This window comes from Homalodisca vitripennis, chromosome 1 (assembly GCF_021130785.1).
Source record: "Homalodisca vitripennis isolate AUS2020 chromosome 1, UT_GWSS_2.1, whole genome shotgun sequence".
Taxonomy (NCBI): Eukaryota; Metazoa; Arthropoda; class Insecta; order Hemiptera; family Cicadellidae; genus Homalodisca; species Homalodisca vitripennis.
In genome coordinates this window covers 153,185,392-153,202,572 of record NC_060207.1, presented here as the reverse complement: position 1 = coordinate 153,202,572, position 17,181 = coordinate 153,185,392, and the positions used below count along the sequence as shown (strand labels likewise).

At 32.0% G+C, this 17,181-nt stretch overlaps 1 protein-coding gene across 1 annotated transcript; it reads left to right on the top strand.

Annotated features, from left to right (window-relative positions):
• Positions 1-3,335: 3,335 nt before the first annotated feature.
• LOC124355517 (limulus clotting factor C-like) lies at positions 3,336-17,181 on the top strand. The gene is made up of 9 exons (XM_046806682.1): positions 3,336-3,466; positions 4,424-4,562; positions 7,076-7,323; positions 8,344-8,511; positions 10,327-10,430; positions 10,631-10,798; positions 11,250-11,406; positions 13,707-13,852; positions 17,000-17,181. Exons 1-9 carry the CDS (start codon positions 3,424-3,426, stop codon positions 17,075-17,077), a joined length of 1,251 nt encoding a protein of 416 aa, XP_046662638.1. The 5' UTR covers positions 3,336-3,423; the 3' UTR covers positions 17,078-17,181.

Below are 17,181 nucleotides of genomic sequence, written 5' to 3'. Positions count from 1 at the left end.
TACAAGAGTGATGACTTTAAGAATATAATCAATATAAAATTTAAAAAATACAAATAAAATTTAATAATGTAAATAAATAAAAAAAATAAAGTAAATACTAAAATGATAAAATATAAAATACAATTCATATACATGAGATTACATAATCTAAATGCTGAGCACAATAATAAATTAAACAATGGCAGTTCTGCATTAATTACATAATATTTCAATATCCAACGTTACCGGTATACTATGTTTTAATAAATTTAATTCTCTTTTATCAATTTATTTTCATTTGTTTTGTTTTGTTTTATTTTATTTCATTAAAAAAATAAAATAATGTTAAAATCCTAAATGAATTATTATTTTAAAATCCTTAATGAATTTTACATTCCAATATAGTTAAATAAATACTATGAACTATCAAAACAATACCAAATCATATATGTCACATGTCAACTACGGTACACATTAAATAATTAAAAATAATAAGTCACAAATATACTCAATTAAAATCAATCTGAAACACACACATGGTTTTCTAAACATGTATGTTATACATAAAATCTTAATACAATAGTGCACAATACAATTATTAGTTTTAAAACTAAACTAAAAATGTCTCTCTTTTTGAATACATTTCCAGAATTTTCTGCTTTGAGCATTTTTATAACCTTAAGACTAAAGTATAACAACTCAGGATAGCGGAATATCATTGTATTGACATGCTTACACTTCAGTCAGTTCACATGCTTCTGAGAATCCCTAGTTGTAGTATCTTTATTATTTAGCATGAAGACCTTTCATTCTAATTATATAATGTAAAACAGTAAAATATCATTCTCAAATTGATACAAAATTATAACTTATCTCTTATTTTGTAATTAGGTCATTTCAACCTACCAAATTAGTGGAATTGAGTTTTTAGTGAAGAATTACAGTAAAATTTAATATAAAATATGGCAAATAAGTTATAAAGCTATCTGCATCCACTTTGTTTTTTTAATATTTCGCATATTAATGCGAAAATAGTTAAACAAACCTAAAAAAAAAACACTAAACAAACTGTTTGAATGGTTTCAATATATTTATTTTTTTAAATGGGTGCCGCCAGCTTCACACAGACCAATATATGGATAACATGTAAGTAATAGACCATATGAGGAAAAAAAGTTTGAAAACTTTTGAGATTATAGATTTAGAAAAATACAGCTGAATGATCGAGAAACTGATTGTACTAAAATTTCAATGGTGCCAGAGGGTTTAACTAGCTATCTAACCCTAACTCTTTGCATCGAAAGGCTAATGATCACTTGTTATGCCCTTACAACTTGTATTTTATTTGAGTTACAAAATATTTCCTGACTGAAGTACCATTGTGAGTTGATGAGCTTTTTCCTATAGTTTGTGTTACCTCAAAATTTTATTGTGAAGATTTAAAATGAGAACTGATATTACTTGCTCTCATCTCACAATTTATAAGATGTGTAAACTTGTATAAGCATGCTGTCTCTGGACATTCCTATCTCAGAGACCTCTTCTAAAACATTAAATACCAAAGTTTGAAGGCTAGTGGATTAATAAAAACTTTAGAAAGAACGTGAATGGATTCAGTAACTGATATACAAATATTTCATATCAATTTTTATTTTTATTTTTATTTTACATTTCAACGGACATCTCCATTTTTACAGTTTTGAACAATAATTAAACAATGAAAGTAAACAACCACAGTGACAAATAGAGCAATAACGATTAATAAACTATTTAAGTGTCGAAACGGATATAAACTATGAATGACAATAACGTAATTAATTATTAGTGTACCGTGATTTGAACTTTGGAAAACAACGAACAATAACAGCAATAAATTAGCACGAAACAATGAGAATAAAACCATGAATAAACAAGAATAGACAAGAATTAACAAGACACAATATATAAATAACAGCAATGAGAGACGTACAGGTAAAGTGTAAGAACGAGTGTCTTCCCTCATTGTGCAACTCCTAGGCAGATAACTCATGCAGACCGGCGATCTTCCTCTTGAGCACTGGTATACTGTCCACAAAAAAGTCAACGATGTCGGCGACGCTATTACCAGAACTCTGAAGTCGGTACATCGTATCGTTTGCTGCGTAGTTGGTGCGATGTTGCTGCCTAGCGAACAGGTCTCTGGAGCGAGTGGCTGAAGGGGTCCTGAAGAGGATCTGGCTCAGCATATCAGGACAGTCGATCTTGCCGTTAAGGATCTTTGACAGCAGTACAACGTCAGCGGAGAATCTGCGATCCGCAAGTGTCAGGAGTCCCAGATCACGAGACACTTCCCCGATGGGAACCTGACGATAGAGAAGACCACTCCTGACACCCACTATTCGAATAAATCTTCTTTGAATAGTCTCTAGTTCATCTATGAGAAACTTCTGGTGGGGGTTCCACACTGGAGAGCCATATTCAAGGATTTGGCGTCAATGAACAAAGTCTCAAAGTTGGTTAACATTGACATGTTTTAATCCACATCTCTGAGATAGATCAAATATCTGTGAAAAATTGTATTGTTTCTCAAGTATTTTATGACTGCAGTAGTTTCTAAGGGTTCAGAAAGGCAGATATACCGTACCTGAAATTGGAGGGTATAAAAGTTTCTAATTTGCTACTAGGAGGTTCTGTCTGGATTATTAGATAATGGTATTTGATTACATTATTTGTGCAATTTCAGTAACTATTAAAATAAAATAAATTGAGATTTTTGGAATTGTTATTCACACAGCATATGGTAACAATAAGCAAATTAGTGCCATACAAATTATATAGAACTTTTCTTACCCCAAAATATATATGTAATTTAGATTTTAGGTGTGTATAATTTAGTGAAAATTATCTTTAAGATGACTTAATAACGTCTTTCAAAAGGGTCCATGACACCATGATCAAAGTAAGTATATAATCTATAAATGTTTGAAATTTTAGAAAATCACCTTTTATGTACAGGGAAAAAGTAGTTTTTGATGGAAAATCTGGAATGTATAGTAACCTAATACCTTTTAAACGTGTTGGTTATAAGGACACGTTATATAGATTTTCTTGTGAACTTGGTGAGAATTATAAAATTTTTTGTTGAGTATATCAATAAATAAATACGTGACCTTGTAACACATATAATAAAAAGGACAATGACTGTTTAATAATTTATAACACTAGTTTATTAATCTTAAACTGTAACGTCGCTTTATTTACAAAATGTATTACACAAAAAGGTTTGGTTTGATAGTTCTTGGTACAGCAGAATATTTAAGTGATTGCAATCGATATTTATGTGAAAAGCGTCACCAAATTTCACACTAAATCTATGATGATAATGCCAAGCCCAAAGATATATACAAACCTAACGAAAAGTGAACGTCTTCTTTTTCTAAAAGTACTTTGATGAAGGAATAGAGTATGAAGCATCTGTGCAGATTTTATTACATAATAATTTTACTGAGTAAGTACCTTAAGTATAAATAATATTGTTTAAATAACTTTCTTGTATCAAGGATTCTAGATGTATGAGGTTTAATTAACCTAATATATTGTATGCTAGACATTTCACACTAGTACTAAATATTGAAAATGTGAACATTTCTGTAAACATTTGAGCATTTCTTCTTTCCAAAACTTTTTTTTAACCCTGTGTACTCAAAACATTCTCCACCAGAGGACGACAACCAAAGTGTGAACCTATTGGCTATCAATAAATTGTGTTTCAGACTGTAGCACTATTGAGTTGTGAACCACATGAGTCAAAACCCACAAGTGACCATAGTAACCTAGTAACCATTTTTATATTCCGCTACAGCTCTGCTGCCCCTCCCCCTCCAGAGTGGGTTCCTCTTCTAGCAATTGTTAGGCGCTTTGACTCCACTTGCATAGCCAATATTTAAACTAACTCGGACTAACATTACGCATAGTATTTATTAGTGGAGAATCTTATTATTAACTGTTTGTTATATGTTACAAAAATAGAGAATCATATCAGATCATAGGTGTACATAGGACGACCTAATAGTGAGGGGGGGTAGTTACCACTACCAAAAAATCTGGGAATTTTCTATATCTCCCAATCAAGCTGCGGCCTGTGGGCACCCTTCCAAGATATATTTAAATGCTATAAAATTTAAAATTGTAAGTTTGGCAGCTATATGAGAATATTATTCTTGTTGTATACCTTATTTTTTATATACCAACATGTGTATATAACAGACGTCTACGATAAATTTTGAACTTTAAGAGGACTGCAGGTTAATTGTATAGATTTTAGTAGTATTTACTATTTTAAAATATAGTTATTGTTTATGTAGTTTTAGTCTTTAAAATTAATGTTTCGTATTTACTTGTTAAAATGTTTCAAATTATAACTATACATTTTTATGTACTGTTAGATATTGTAATTATTTTTCAGGTTTTGGAATTGCATATGCAATTTGGGTTGATGAGGATAATGATTGCCTATTTGCTACCTGCGAAGGAGAGGATTGTCCAGGTGAAGATGAATTATGCCCACAAAAAGAACAAGTCAACCCGTTTAATTATAACATAAAGTAAGCAGTCAATACAATTTAAGAATTTGGAAAAAACAAAATTAAATTTGCTAAATATATAATACCCCCATTCACAATGTTGAAAATGTACATAACATTTAGAAGCAATAAATGGTTGCCAATTTTGTTAAAATAATGTTTTTAATTAATATCTTGTAAAATGATTTACACCTTAACATATGACTAGGCATGCCTTGCACAACAGCCTTTCCCCATAATTATCTTTGTTAGCGCTATATTCTGAAAAGCCAGAATACCCTCTCTAAATGTCAAGCATATTGAATACTTTCAAAAGAGAACAAATCCATCAACTTTTGGAGCAATCACACAACTTGTAGATTTTGTTGTGGAAGGCTCTGAGACTCATCAAATAACACTCAGTGTCTTTCTTGATCTCTCAAAAGCATTTGATACTGTTAATTATGGTATATTGCTACACAAGCTGTAAGGCTGTGGTGTGTGGGGTACAGCACAACAGTGGCTCCACTCATACTTCAGCAGCAGAAGTCAGTGTGTCCAGGTTCAGAATGCAGTATCAAGCAGTACTAGAATATACCAAGGAGTCCCACAATGATCAATCTTGGGTCCTGTCCTTTTCTTGATTTATGTGAATAACATCCATGTGTCAGACTTATATGGGAAAATCATTCAATATGCAGATGACACGACTCTCTGTTTCCGGCTGATTCTCTAACTTCTTTGGAGATTCAAACCTTCATTGATCTTAATTCCTGCATTCAAAATGTTCTGTAAATAATCTCAAAACTAAACATGAAAAGAGAAATTACATCAACTTCTGTTTACGTGGGTTGAATACTTATGAAAACCCTACAGTAATGGTGGATAAAATTGTTTTGGAGGAAACTGGTTGTGCTAAATTTCTAGGAATACACGTAGATAAAGGGTTAACATAGAAAGTTCACATTAAAAGAGTATGTGCTAAATTGGCAACTGGAATTTTTGTCCTTCAAAATTTATCAAAGCTTTCTACATCTGATGTTTTAATGATGGTTTACTATGGATTAATATTTCCATACCTGTTGTACGAAATTTCTGTGGGGCAGTTGTGCCATATCAAACTAGGAAAGAGTATTTTCAGATTGCAAAAAAAGCTGTTTGAGTCATCGCAAAATTGAACAACAGAGAGTCATGTTGAAGTGTCTTCAGGGAGCTCTACTTGATAACTCTACTCAGCTTGTATATTTTAGAGACTTCATTTTACTGTCGATTTCAGTGTATATTGACATAAGGCAGTGATACATATATACGAGACAAAAGCTCGGGAGTGCTTTCGAGCCCGATAGCATAGAACAACAAAAACTCAGTAAATTAGTTCGGGAGTTGTATTAAAATCATCCCTGTGTCCAAGGCAAGGATGAGGGCACTAATCACATCCCATCTTGTGCCAACTCTGTACCAGTTTGGATTAATACGGCAGTTCTCATAGTTTTTCATTTATATCATATATGTTACATAACGTGTATGGTTGGATTGTGTAGTAAAGAACTCTCAGTTCTATAATTGATAATTGGTTTGTGGTCATTTTGTGACAAAAAAAGACCCAGTGTCTAGACTCTCTCTATTTGAAATTCATTATCAAACATGTTTATATAGGTATTTGGTTTATGAATCACACAAATTAGATTAAAATAAATGAGATAAGTTAAAAGGGATTTTAATTTTGAAATAAATTATTGGCTACAAATTCTCATGCATCTGTCAGTCCACGGGGTATCTTAAGAACGAATTAAGGTACGCACTTGATATTTTGCATGAACCTTCATAATCTACATAGATAAGATGGAGGTCATAATGGTGCTTGTCCGATCATAAATTTTGGATGAGCGCTGATGAAGCCTACCACTAAGGGGATATGTTGAGAGCAAATTCTTAGCTATAGACAACATTTTGTATGAATCTTAATTTTTACATAGAAAAGATTAAGTTTGATGATAATACAATGTTATTTCATAGGATGATCTTTATTCTATCTTTAGCCAAGTATGTTATTACATGAAACATGGTCAGGCATATTGCTGCCCAGGTATGCATAAATGACCATAAGAAGACAGACTTGACTACACCATGCTTATGTAGTCATAACTATTATAGGCAACCAAGTGAATCAATGAAATGTTATAGTGTTTTATTATAAAGTTTATAATTAAAATAATTCAATATAATATTAAAGATCGATTTCAACGATGCATTACATTTTTCTATTAAACTGTAGATGACAAGTATTAATTAAGTGCCAGGTAAAAAAATATATTCATAAATATTTCAAAATGAGATGGTCATTTATAATGAAGTAATTAAAATATTATTTTGCTACAATGATTTATTTATTTATATTTTTTTATGATATATTTTACAAAATCTTTGGGAATTTTAATATTATCATACTACTTCTAACTGACGTACATCTGCGCATTAATATTTCATGTGTCATTAAAATGTAATTAATTATTCATTATCTGTAATTATTAATTTTTACAATAAAATTGTTACAGGCCTCTATCGAACACTAATGAAATCGTGGATTCAAATCCAAATGTGTATTGTGAGATACACAGTTACAACAGGCAACATGTTACGTTTATGAAGTGTGTGAGTAACAACGGTTCCATCTCTTGTGATGGAATACTGCCAATCAGTACTGCTGTTATTTACGAGTGCGCTCAATTCTATAAGCCGGTCAGTAAACTGGCTTTGTGCAGCAAATCTGGCAAATGGTCGGAATCTATCTCCTGCATTCCAGGTACTAAAACCCTTTTGTAAACTATCTTATTTGTTTAATGATATCCTTGCAATAGATCTTAAGATTATCTTAGATAGATTGTAAACTGAGCTCAGGATTTCTCAAACTTAGTCTACCATTGAATCTTGAAATGAAGAGCACTAGATCGTTTTTATTGTATATGAATTCAGAGAAAAATTATAACACTGTCTGTTAACTTAGTTTTGATTTCCATATCAGTCAATATTGTAGAACAGAGTTATGAAAAGTGTGATTTTAGAGTAAAATGTAAGCATTCTAAGTGCCATAGCGCCATAGTCTTGTTAAAATGTTTTATTTAAAGTTTGATTGATTATGGAAGATTTGGTGTGTAGTTTTGTGTAGTATATTTTAGACATTTGATTTTTGTCAATTAAAATTTATATGTACTGTACTACTAGAAATATTTTATTTCCGAAATTGATTTTTTATTCATAAACATTTATTGCTAAAACAGATTTTTCAGTGCCGGTTTTTATCTTTTATCGATACGGTATGAATGAAAATTGCATGGGTCTGATACAATGTAATTTCAAAAGAAAGTAAGTCCTACAAAAATGCAAACCAATACGGTACACGCATTCTTTAGCACAGCGCTTTAAAAACTGTGCCACAAACAAATACGTAACTAGACATGTTATGAACAGTCAGATTTTAAAGACGCCACAGGCGAATTTTATGAAGTTATTTGTATGAAAACTCATGATACAAGTGATCATAGACTACATTTATGAACATTAGATTATACTTCCAATAAAGATTAATTATTAATAATGTTGGCAACTAAATGTGACACATGTACTAACAATAAAATTTTAAAGATTCTTTCAATCAATTTATAAACATCTATTTGTACATTGTACATAATTATCACACTAATGAAATTGTTGTTTGTCAAACAAAGATCAAACATTATGGTATCCTACTTGACACGCATTCATCCTCATTGTCCCCGGTTTTCTTCTTCCTTAAAAACACCAACACCAAAGTTCTATGTGACAGACTGTGGAAAGACACATCCTGTGGAGACATTACCGTTAATTCTACATGGTTCTCAAGTTGAGGCAGGCCAGTGGCCATGGGCAGCCGCTCTCTTCCATCACGAGCCAGACAATACGTGGAAACTAATATGTGGAGGCACCTTAATATCTACCAATGCTGTCATTACAGGTGCTGTACCTTAGTTGTGTTAAGCAACTATTCTAAAATATTTAGTTGTTTTCTGAATCCTTTGTTTATATTAGTGTAATATAAATATTTAAAATATTTCCTATAGTGGTTACAAAGAACAAAACCATAAACCTCTGTTTTATATATATATATATATATATGTTTTTTTTTTTTTGGTACTAATTCAACAACTAGCTGGTTCTGGTTGTGCCCCACCCTTTACGTATTCATCCCAGTATTTTTTGTATGCAAATCATATGCTAATTACATTTGTACCCATGAGATACAATGGCATTTCCCATGGACACACACCTTTTAGAGGCAATACAAGGCGCTTTTTTGCATTGTACGATGTACTGTTGATTTTGTATTGAGCACTTGAGAGCCAATACAACACATCGGGTTTTGACAATTTTTCGCATTCAGTATGGAATTATCAATGCGCCATTAGAGCATACTAATAACAATTATTAGTCAAGCCAGAATCATTCTGCTTCGGCTGATCATTATGAATTATGCTCAAGCTTAACTCACTGTAGATCCTTTTGATGTGGTTTAGAAGGTATCATTGGGTAAGAATTATTTGCTCCATTAATTTGTTACTAATCAAAGACGTGCTAAGAACGTTCACACTTAAAATGGAACATGATCTGATGTTCCTACATTTTAAAAGTGTGATATTACATTTTAATCTATTGTCCAACTTATTATAACTAGATTGAATTTCAACTATTTAACACAAGTTTATAACAAATTTACCATTACACGAAAACTCATCAACATTGTTCGACTCCAAATCTTCAAGGTCACTAGCTTGAGCAAACGCATGGACAAAGTTTGACAACAACATTTCAACTATAACTTCCACTATCTAATAATAAATTATTAATCTCAAGCATGCATCACAATCCATGACTGCATAACTGAACCAACAACAGAAAAGTTGAATTATGTCATTTCACTTGCAGTTGTATTTGCTAATGATAATTTGAAAACCAGTCAGTCAACACAACATAGTGATCAGATATCTTACCTTATGTGACAAGATAAGATAAGATTCATCCAACATTGTGGCCACTGCCGGAAAATGGAGGACGTTCACTGAACGCTCTTGTGCCCAAAAGCACTTTATGTAGAGACATTTTGAGCATGTCTATGATCCTCAAAGGCTTAAGAGCCATCTGCACTAGTGGCTATATTGTTTTTATCTTCACAAGAATGTTTTTTAGTTTCTTTTATAATTTTATCAGTTATTCAGAAAAACATTCTAAAACTCTTTGAACTTTTTTTTTCAAATACTCAAAAAGTATACATTTTTGAAGAAAACTAAAATGCGTGTGGATGTGTTTAGTCATATTCTTAAAATGAAACATCTTCCACAATTCTAATAACAAAAATAAAGGTGTAAAAACGTTTAAGGATTAAAATTGTTATTATGAGGTAAAACAAAAGGACGTTTCACTGCAGCCGGTTTTTAAGTCTTCCCTATATCTAGTACACCTCGCTGACACTTTCACGACAGGGGCAGCTCTACAAAAAGTCTGGTGACCGTTTAACCAATCTGATAAAAAAAATTTAAATGGGGTGTTGTTGATACTTAAATATATACACTACTTGAAAATAAATGGTGCAATTTTAGAAAATGAAAACTTAAAAAATTACAGAATTGAGCGAAATAACAGCAGAGTGTTATTCTAAACTAAATAACAAACAGAATGCTAAAAGTAACACATTACAGAAAATACAAAAATTAAAATTAGTTGTTTGAAAACTGTAATAATTAATGAATTACAAAAAGTTGATACATTGTTTCAGCTGCTCATTGCATATGGAAGAAACCACCTAAGGACTTATTTGTTATGCTCGGACATCTTTCCCGCAAATTACCCACAACAAATAGAAAAGATGTGATTTTTCAGGTATGTGTAAATAACAAATAATGTTTTTAAAGTATGACTAAAAATAATGGTTTAAAGTATATAGTTTTGTATCTGTGAGATAATATTATTACTTTAATAAAGTAACCATAAAATGTTAGAATGATAAAAAATAAACCAAATGATTAAGCTTATTACAAAAATTAAAACTTTAAATAAAATGTACTGTGTACTTTGTTTAGGTGAAACGGTTCTATTTATTGCCTGTGTATAGAGACAGGATAAATGGGTGGAGTAGTGATATAGCCATTTTGGTTCTCAAGACTCCAGCCAAACTGTCAAGGACCATCTTACCTGCTTGTCTCCCAGACAAAGATAATATCACAATATCTCCGTACACCATGGCAATTGTAAGTTGTAAGACTGATTTCCTATTTTCTCCTTATGTACCAGTATAGTTAAAGAAAAAAGTATTGTTACAGTACATCAAATCTAAAATGCTGATAGTTTTGTTTCGTTTGTGTTATTAATTCAGTTTAAAGGACAGGTGTTGTGAAAGGTGAGAAAACTCTGATGCCTCTATAAAACAACCTGCCTTAAATATGATTAAGCTGTCTGCAAATATGATTAATCACAAAATAAGAGTAATAATGCCAAAAATACAACTTTTACTTTCAAGATCGGTCGGTTAAATAGATCCATTTTATTTTGTTCTGCCTGGCACACAAACACATAGAAAAAAACCAATGGTTTTAATGTAATCAGTTCTTTAGATTAGTTTCTTACAAATTTACTAGAGAAATTAAAATAATTTTGATTGTTACTTTAAGAATGAGTAGAACTGATGAAGTACTGTTTCAGGTCTCCGGTTGGGGAAAGAATGAAAAGTATGTTGAGTCACCAAGCCTTTACTATGCAAAGATCCCAATAAGAGATTTGAGGAAATGTCTAACCCACATCCCTCAGACATTCCATCAGTTCCTCAGTTACACCACTTTCTGTGCTGGATATATCAATGGTAAACTGAAAGGTTCTGCTGTGTTAATTCAATTATTCACTGATTATATGAGTATGTTATAATGATAAGTTCATTCGTATAAAATATGCTTTTTAAAATAGTTACCATTTGGGATCCCATAAAATATGAGTTTCTGACTAATAGATATTTGCTGCAATGACTAATCACAAAAATATTTGGAAAGGTTTCGATAATAAGGATTTGGTCCCTTTGTGACTGCCAAGGGTGCTCTAAGGATCAGTTCTATGGTGAAGGGGCAACAATGATATGACTACAGGCTCAATTTAGTTTAGCCCTAGCTACCTGTTGCAAGACCAGAATATATTTTGAAGAATCAAACACGATAGGAGGTGATCCTGTTTTTAGCACAACATTGTGGATCTAATGTGGTGTATGACAGGCATTTCTCAATCTTAAGGAGTCATGCATGGATTCAATGTAGTCACAACAAATTATTTATCCATGACATGGGACTCATTGGTACAGATACTGTTGCATCTCACGAGTATTGAAGATAACAGACAACCTCGACAAGTATCCTAGACATACCACATATGGAACTCTTATGTGGCAGACTCTCTTTTCCCAGCTACTTGTAGGACCAGCATGCAGAGAACAGATAAACAGCATAAATATCAGTAGATCATTCTGACATGTTACATAACTGTATTGAAGGGAGCTGATCTAACAGAGTACTCACTCCATGACGATGATAGATGTTCCAATCCAACCCGATGATGGACACTAGAGGGAGTTTGCTGGAATTCAAAATAGCAATGAATAATTCAAATATAATATGTTACCATTTAGAAGGATTAAGAGTAAATATAACATAAATGTAGACAAGATCGCCTATCACAGTCTGTTTGATCCTTTCTGTGCTATGACATTGCAGCTTGGGTTGCCACCACGGGAAACCCACACAGAATATTCCTACTGCAAAAACAGGTAAGCAGAATACTTGGAGGACTTCCTCCTAGGCAAACCTGCAGAGAAAGTTTTAAAAACTTAAAACTCTTGACAGTAATAAACCTGTATATCTGAGAAGTTATTACATATCTACATCTGAAGTCACCCGATTACATGAGATTAGCAGCAAAAAACCATATCTACAACACAAGGGATGCAAGTACTATAGTTACTGCTACACATTATCACCCTATGACTGAGATGAAACCCAGCTATGCAGGAGCTCACATAGTTCTGTTACAGAGATTCAAACACCTGGTAAGGAGTTGGCCGATTCTTCAGGAGACTACTTGATTATTGCTTAGTGTCAACCGTTTTTCTTTTTAATTTTATGTATAATTTTGTCTTATGTTAATGTAATTGATGACACAAATTCTGTACTTGATGTTCATTCAATAAAGTACCCTGATATATATATATATATATATATATATATATATATATATATATAAAATTTCAATAAACATTGAATCACAAAAAGTACTTGCTCCGCCGGGACTCGAACCCGGATAACTCACTTGCCGGGTGAATGTGCTACCATTACATCACAGAGCCCTTACTTTTTACGATTCAATTATTTTGTATTTGGGCGTTTCTTTTATATATGTGTTTAAATAACCAAACTAACATATGATCAGAAGACCAAATAACTTATATATACGAGATATGATATGGTGGAATTGATTATTGGTTTATCACTCATTAATCATATTCTAAAGGATCTATATAAAACAGTTGGTTGTATTTTAAACAAAATTTATGTAATCTATGTTGAACAAGTTTATACTGTTGATGAAGTTGTAAATTATGTGTATAGTACTTTTACAGTACTATTCATAAATTTCATTGGAATTAATATTTATCTTTATACCATTCAATTCTACAATGAAGGTCATCACCAAACATGTACTAGCACTGAATTGAAATTTTTATTTAAAAATTGTTTTACCAAGCTCTTTAATTATTTTTAAATGTAACTTTTGTAAGTCTTTCTCAATTCATAATTAATTTAATACATAAAAAAACAAATGTTAACTTTAGAAAAAATTTATATCTTAACAGTTTATAAACTTCAATTTTAATAATATTATGCTGAATTGAAATTGTGTATTAAAATGTTACTAGTTCAATGTTATAATAACTCATGTCTATTAAATGCTTCAAATACATTTAGTTTTATGGAAATAAAAATAATTAGAACCAATGAAACCATGTAATTTATAGTTAACTATGAGAAAGAGTTTAGTCTGTCACATTCACATAGGTTGTAATAGAACTATCTTATAATATATGGCATCTGATTGTTACAGTAACAGACTTTGATGTTACAGGAACTGGTGTATGTAATGGAGACAGTGGAGGGGGTTTGCTTTCTAAACATAATGAAAAATGGGAACTGCAGGGAATAGTAAGCGTAAGCTCCAGAAAAGATTCCCGCCTTTTGTGTCACCCTCAGAATTATGGTTTGTTCACTAAGGTGAGTGGTACAACTATTTATACAAACTATACTTTGTTAACCATGATGAGCCAACAGTCCTATCATTATATCACCTTTTAACCAATATCTTTACCAAAGTGAGTCAATCAATAATGAACAGGGTTGCTACAGGAGTCCAATAATGAAATTCCCTGACTTTTCCCTGATTTCCAGACCAAATTTTTCATTTTTCCCTGACTTTTTTCGACGCAATCCCCAGGGTTTTTGGCAATTAATGGGTGGAAAAAAGCGGTGTTGAGGCTAACAGGGTGGCAAATATAAAAAAGCAAAGGCTGGTAGGGAGCTGCCTGCTTCTGCGCCGCGTCGTCTGCAGGTTTGGACTCGGCGCGGCGGCAGTAAGTTTATTTGTGTAAAGGGATTTTATATTTTTCCCTGACCAACGTCGAAATTCCCTGACTTGAGACCGGATTCCCTGACTTTTCCCTGATTTCCAGTCCTGTTTTTTTTCCCTGACTTCCCTGATTTCCCTGACCTGTAGCATCCCTGATGAAGCCTTAATGTCATCTTGGAACTACAGTGTGCTCTGGTCACTAGAGTGAGTGAATCTGTTCAGTAAACTGAACCAATGGTCTAGTAATTTTTCACTCACCAAAGTGAGTCAAAATGAGGTCACCAGTTATTTATTTCCCATGAACAATACAAGATAATGATTAAATTTCTTTAAATACCAGAAAATAATTGAAGAAGAAATACAAAAAGAATTGAATTAGATTATTTTTAATGGCATTTAAATAACTTACCTGCCTGCATCAAAGGTTCAACAAATTAATATTTATCCTAAATTTATTTGTTTGACTTGTGTGATACTGGTGAATATCTATACCTTGTGGCAAGTACAATATAACTATACAGTATTTAAATAAATGTTGAAACTGGGCAGTAGCATAGGTCTAAATCTTTGAATACACCGTGATAAGAATTTCACTTATCTAACTTTAAAATTATTCAGCTATTTAAATAATTTACCTTTCTTTGATTAAAATCAATATTTTATAAACAAAGAACACTCTATCTAAATTGATTTCATTGATCTGCATGACACTTGGTAACATTTATGGCTTTGTTGCAAGTGATACAGTCTAATACAAAAGACTATGGTTAAAAAAATATTCAAACTAGGCAGTATTATATACCTAAATTATTAACAATAGCAGTATAATAATTTTACCACCCTAAAATAAAATTGTTCTAGAAGGGGAGTTTTATAGAATGAAGTTTAAATGAAATTTATATCCTGCACATCATTCCCATAATATATCAACTCCATAAGAAATATGGGCCTAAATTAAACCCTAACATACTATTTTAACAAGTCTTTTAATTACATGATTTCTAAGAAAAAGAAAATACTTATGTGATATCCCATGACATGCTTTTCCTACGACTAAACCAACACATTCTATCTATATAATTATTAACAATTAAATTGTATAACCGTAGATTTAATTATTAGAAGTGTACTATTTTTATTATTGTTTAGCTTAAATAGAAAAGTAATACATACTTTAATTTTTAAGATTTAAATGTAAGCTTTAAAAATTAAACCTAATATACATTTGCTAATATGAGAATCTATGAACTGTACAGTAGTGAAGTTGAGATCATGCTTTCAAGGATGATGTATAATTGATTCTTGAAGTAATATATTTTTATATGTATATATACACATCAAAAATATTACATCAAGAATCATATTATATGTCATCCTTGAAAGCAAGCTCTATTCAAAAATATGATTTAACAGTTCATTCATTAGTATTATCCTTGGAAATATGCTTTGATCAACACAGTTACAGTCCAACATTAGTATCGTAAACGATCACTGACACAACATAGGCAATGTTAGCGTCGCCAAATGCTGGTGACACAATCTCGCACAGAGCAGGCATACAAGCCGTCATTAAATAAATACAATTGATAAGGCAGTTAACTCAACTTGTTGATTAGAGCATAGTACTAAGTTCCAAGGTGTGAATCCTCTAGGGTTGTCTCGAAATGGATTCGCGCGGAGCATGAGAGAAGGTGGAGGTTGCATCCGGGTTTGAGAGTAGAATGGTATTACAGTCACCTTCCTCCAGGGTGGCTTCAGACCTTCTCTCATTAAACAGATCAATAATGTCTTCTAAGGTCATTGGTCTCATTACGGGGCATGGTCACCTGAGGAAGCATCTTCACAGAGTCGGCATCCTTCAGGAGGATCCGCTCTGTGGAAGGTGTAATGAGCAGGAGGAGACTGCTGAACACCTGCTCTTTGATTGCCCTGCAATAGCAAGAGAGCGGTATGCCATCTTTGGTAGTTTGGACAGGGGTGGTGAATTTTCCCAGGAGGACTTGATAGGTTGTTTTCGGCGGTTTGTTGAACTGCTGAAGTTGTAGACTGGTGGGCCTCATGGTGTGTTTCCGGGGTGTGCAAAAAGCCCTTGAGGCTTAAGTGCATGGCAGTAAGCCGCTCCAAGGAAAAAAAAGGATGATATAAATAATTATACTATCAATTAAACTCTTTGGATCAATGCCTAGCTATAAGAATACAAATAAATAATTTGACATTTAAGTGATCTTGTTGATCACAGCATAACTCAATGAGCAAATAAGTAATTGAACTGATAACTTATTGATCAAACGCAGAAAAATGAATCAATTTCTTTATTCAATTAATACATTTTGTACAATAGTAACACTGCAGTTCTACAGGTTATACGAATAACTGGTAGGTGAATTCATATTCTTGATCAGAGCATATAGTTCCAAGGATGATAAAAATGATCGGATTGATCATTTTATATATTGATATAATAATCTGAGAAAAACTTCTGGTTAACGTTTTTTGTCTCATCCTCGTAGGAATATTTAGTGTTGTATACAAATATAAATTTACTAAAGTAAAAGGTCTATATCACGTTTAAAACCAAATGTTTTGAGGTTTTAATAGAATACTAGTTTAATGTTTAAAATGTTCTGTATTGTACAAACATTGCCAGTAAGTATGATTTAATTCCAATTTCTAAAATAACTATGAAATTAGTATGCCTCGAAAGTTTGTTTTGTTGTAACAGTATGAGATAATAAACATTATGAATTGCAATCTTTTAACATTAATCTTTGAATTAATGTTTTTATTATTTTTAGGTATATGTGTTTATCTCATGGATACTGGAAGTTACCAGATTTGAGAGAAAGAAGCTAGAGGAAGCTGAAGTACAATGACTCAAGTTTTTAAACATTATTTAAAGCAATATTGGTTAAAACTGTATTTAATATGGCAATCCTCTACAATTGAAACATAACTAATAAAATATATTATTGCTCTG

Excerpts from the sequence above, each read along its gene's own strand:
- LOC124355517 (XM_046806682.1), top strand. The coding sequence starts at position 3,424 with ATGAAGCATCTGTGCAGATTTTATTACATAATAATTTTACTGA. Across the intron at positions 10,431-10,630 it reads GAAAAGATGTGATTTTTCAG|GTGAAACGGTTCTATTTATT; the intron begins GTATGTGTAAAT and ends TACTTTGTTTAG. Across the intron at positions 10,799-11,249 it reads CTCCGTACACCATGGCAATT|GTCTCCGGTTGGGGAAAGAA; the intron begins GTAAGTTGTAAG and ends GTACTGTTTCAG.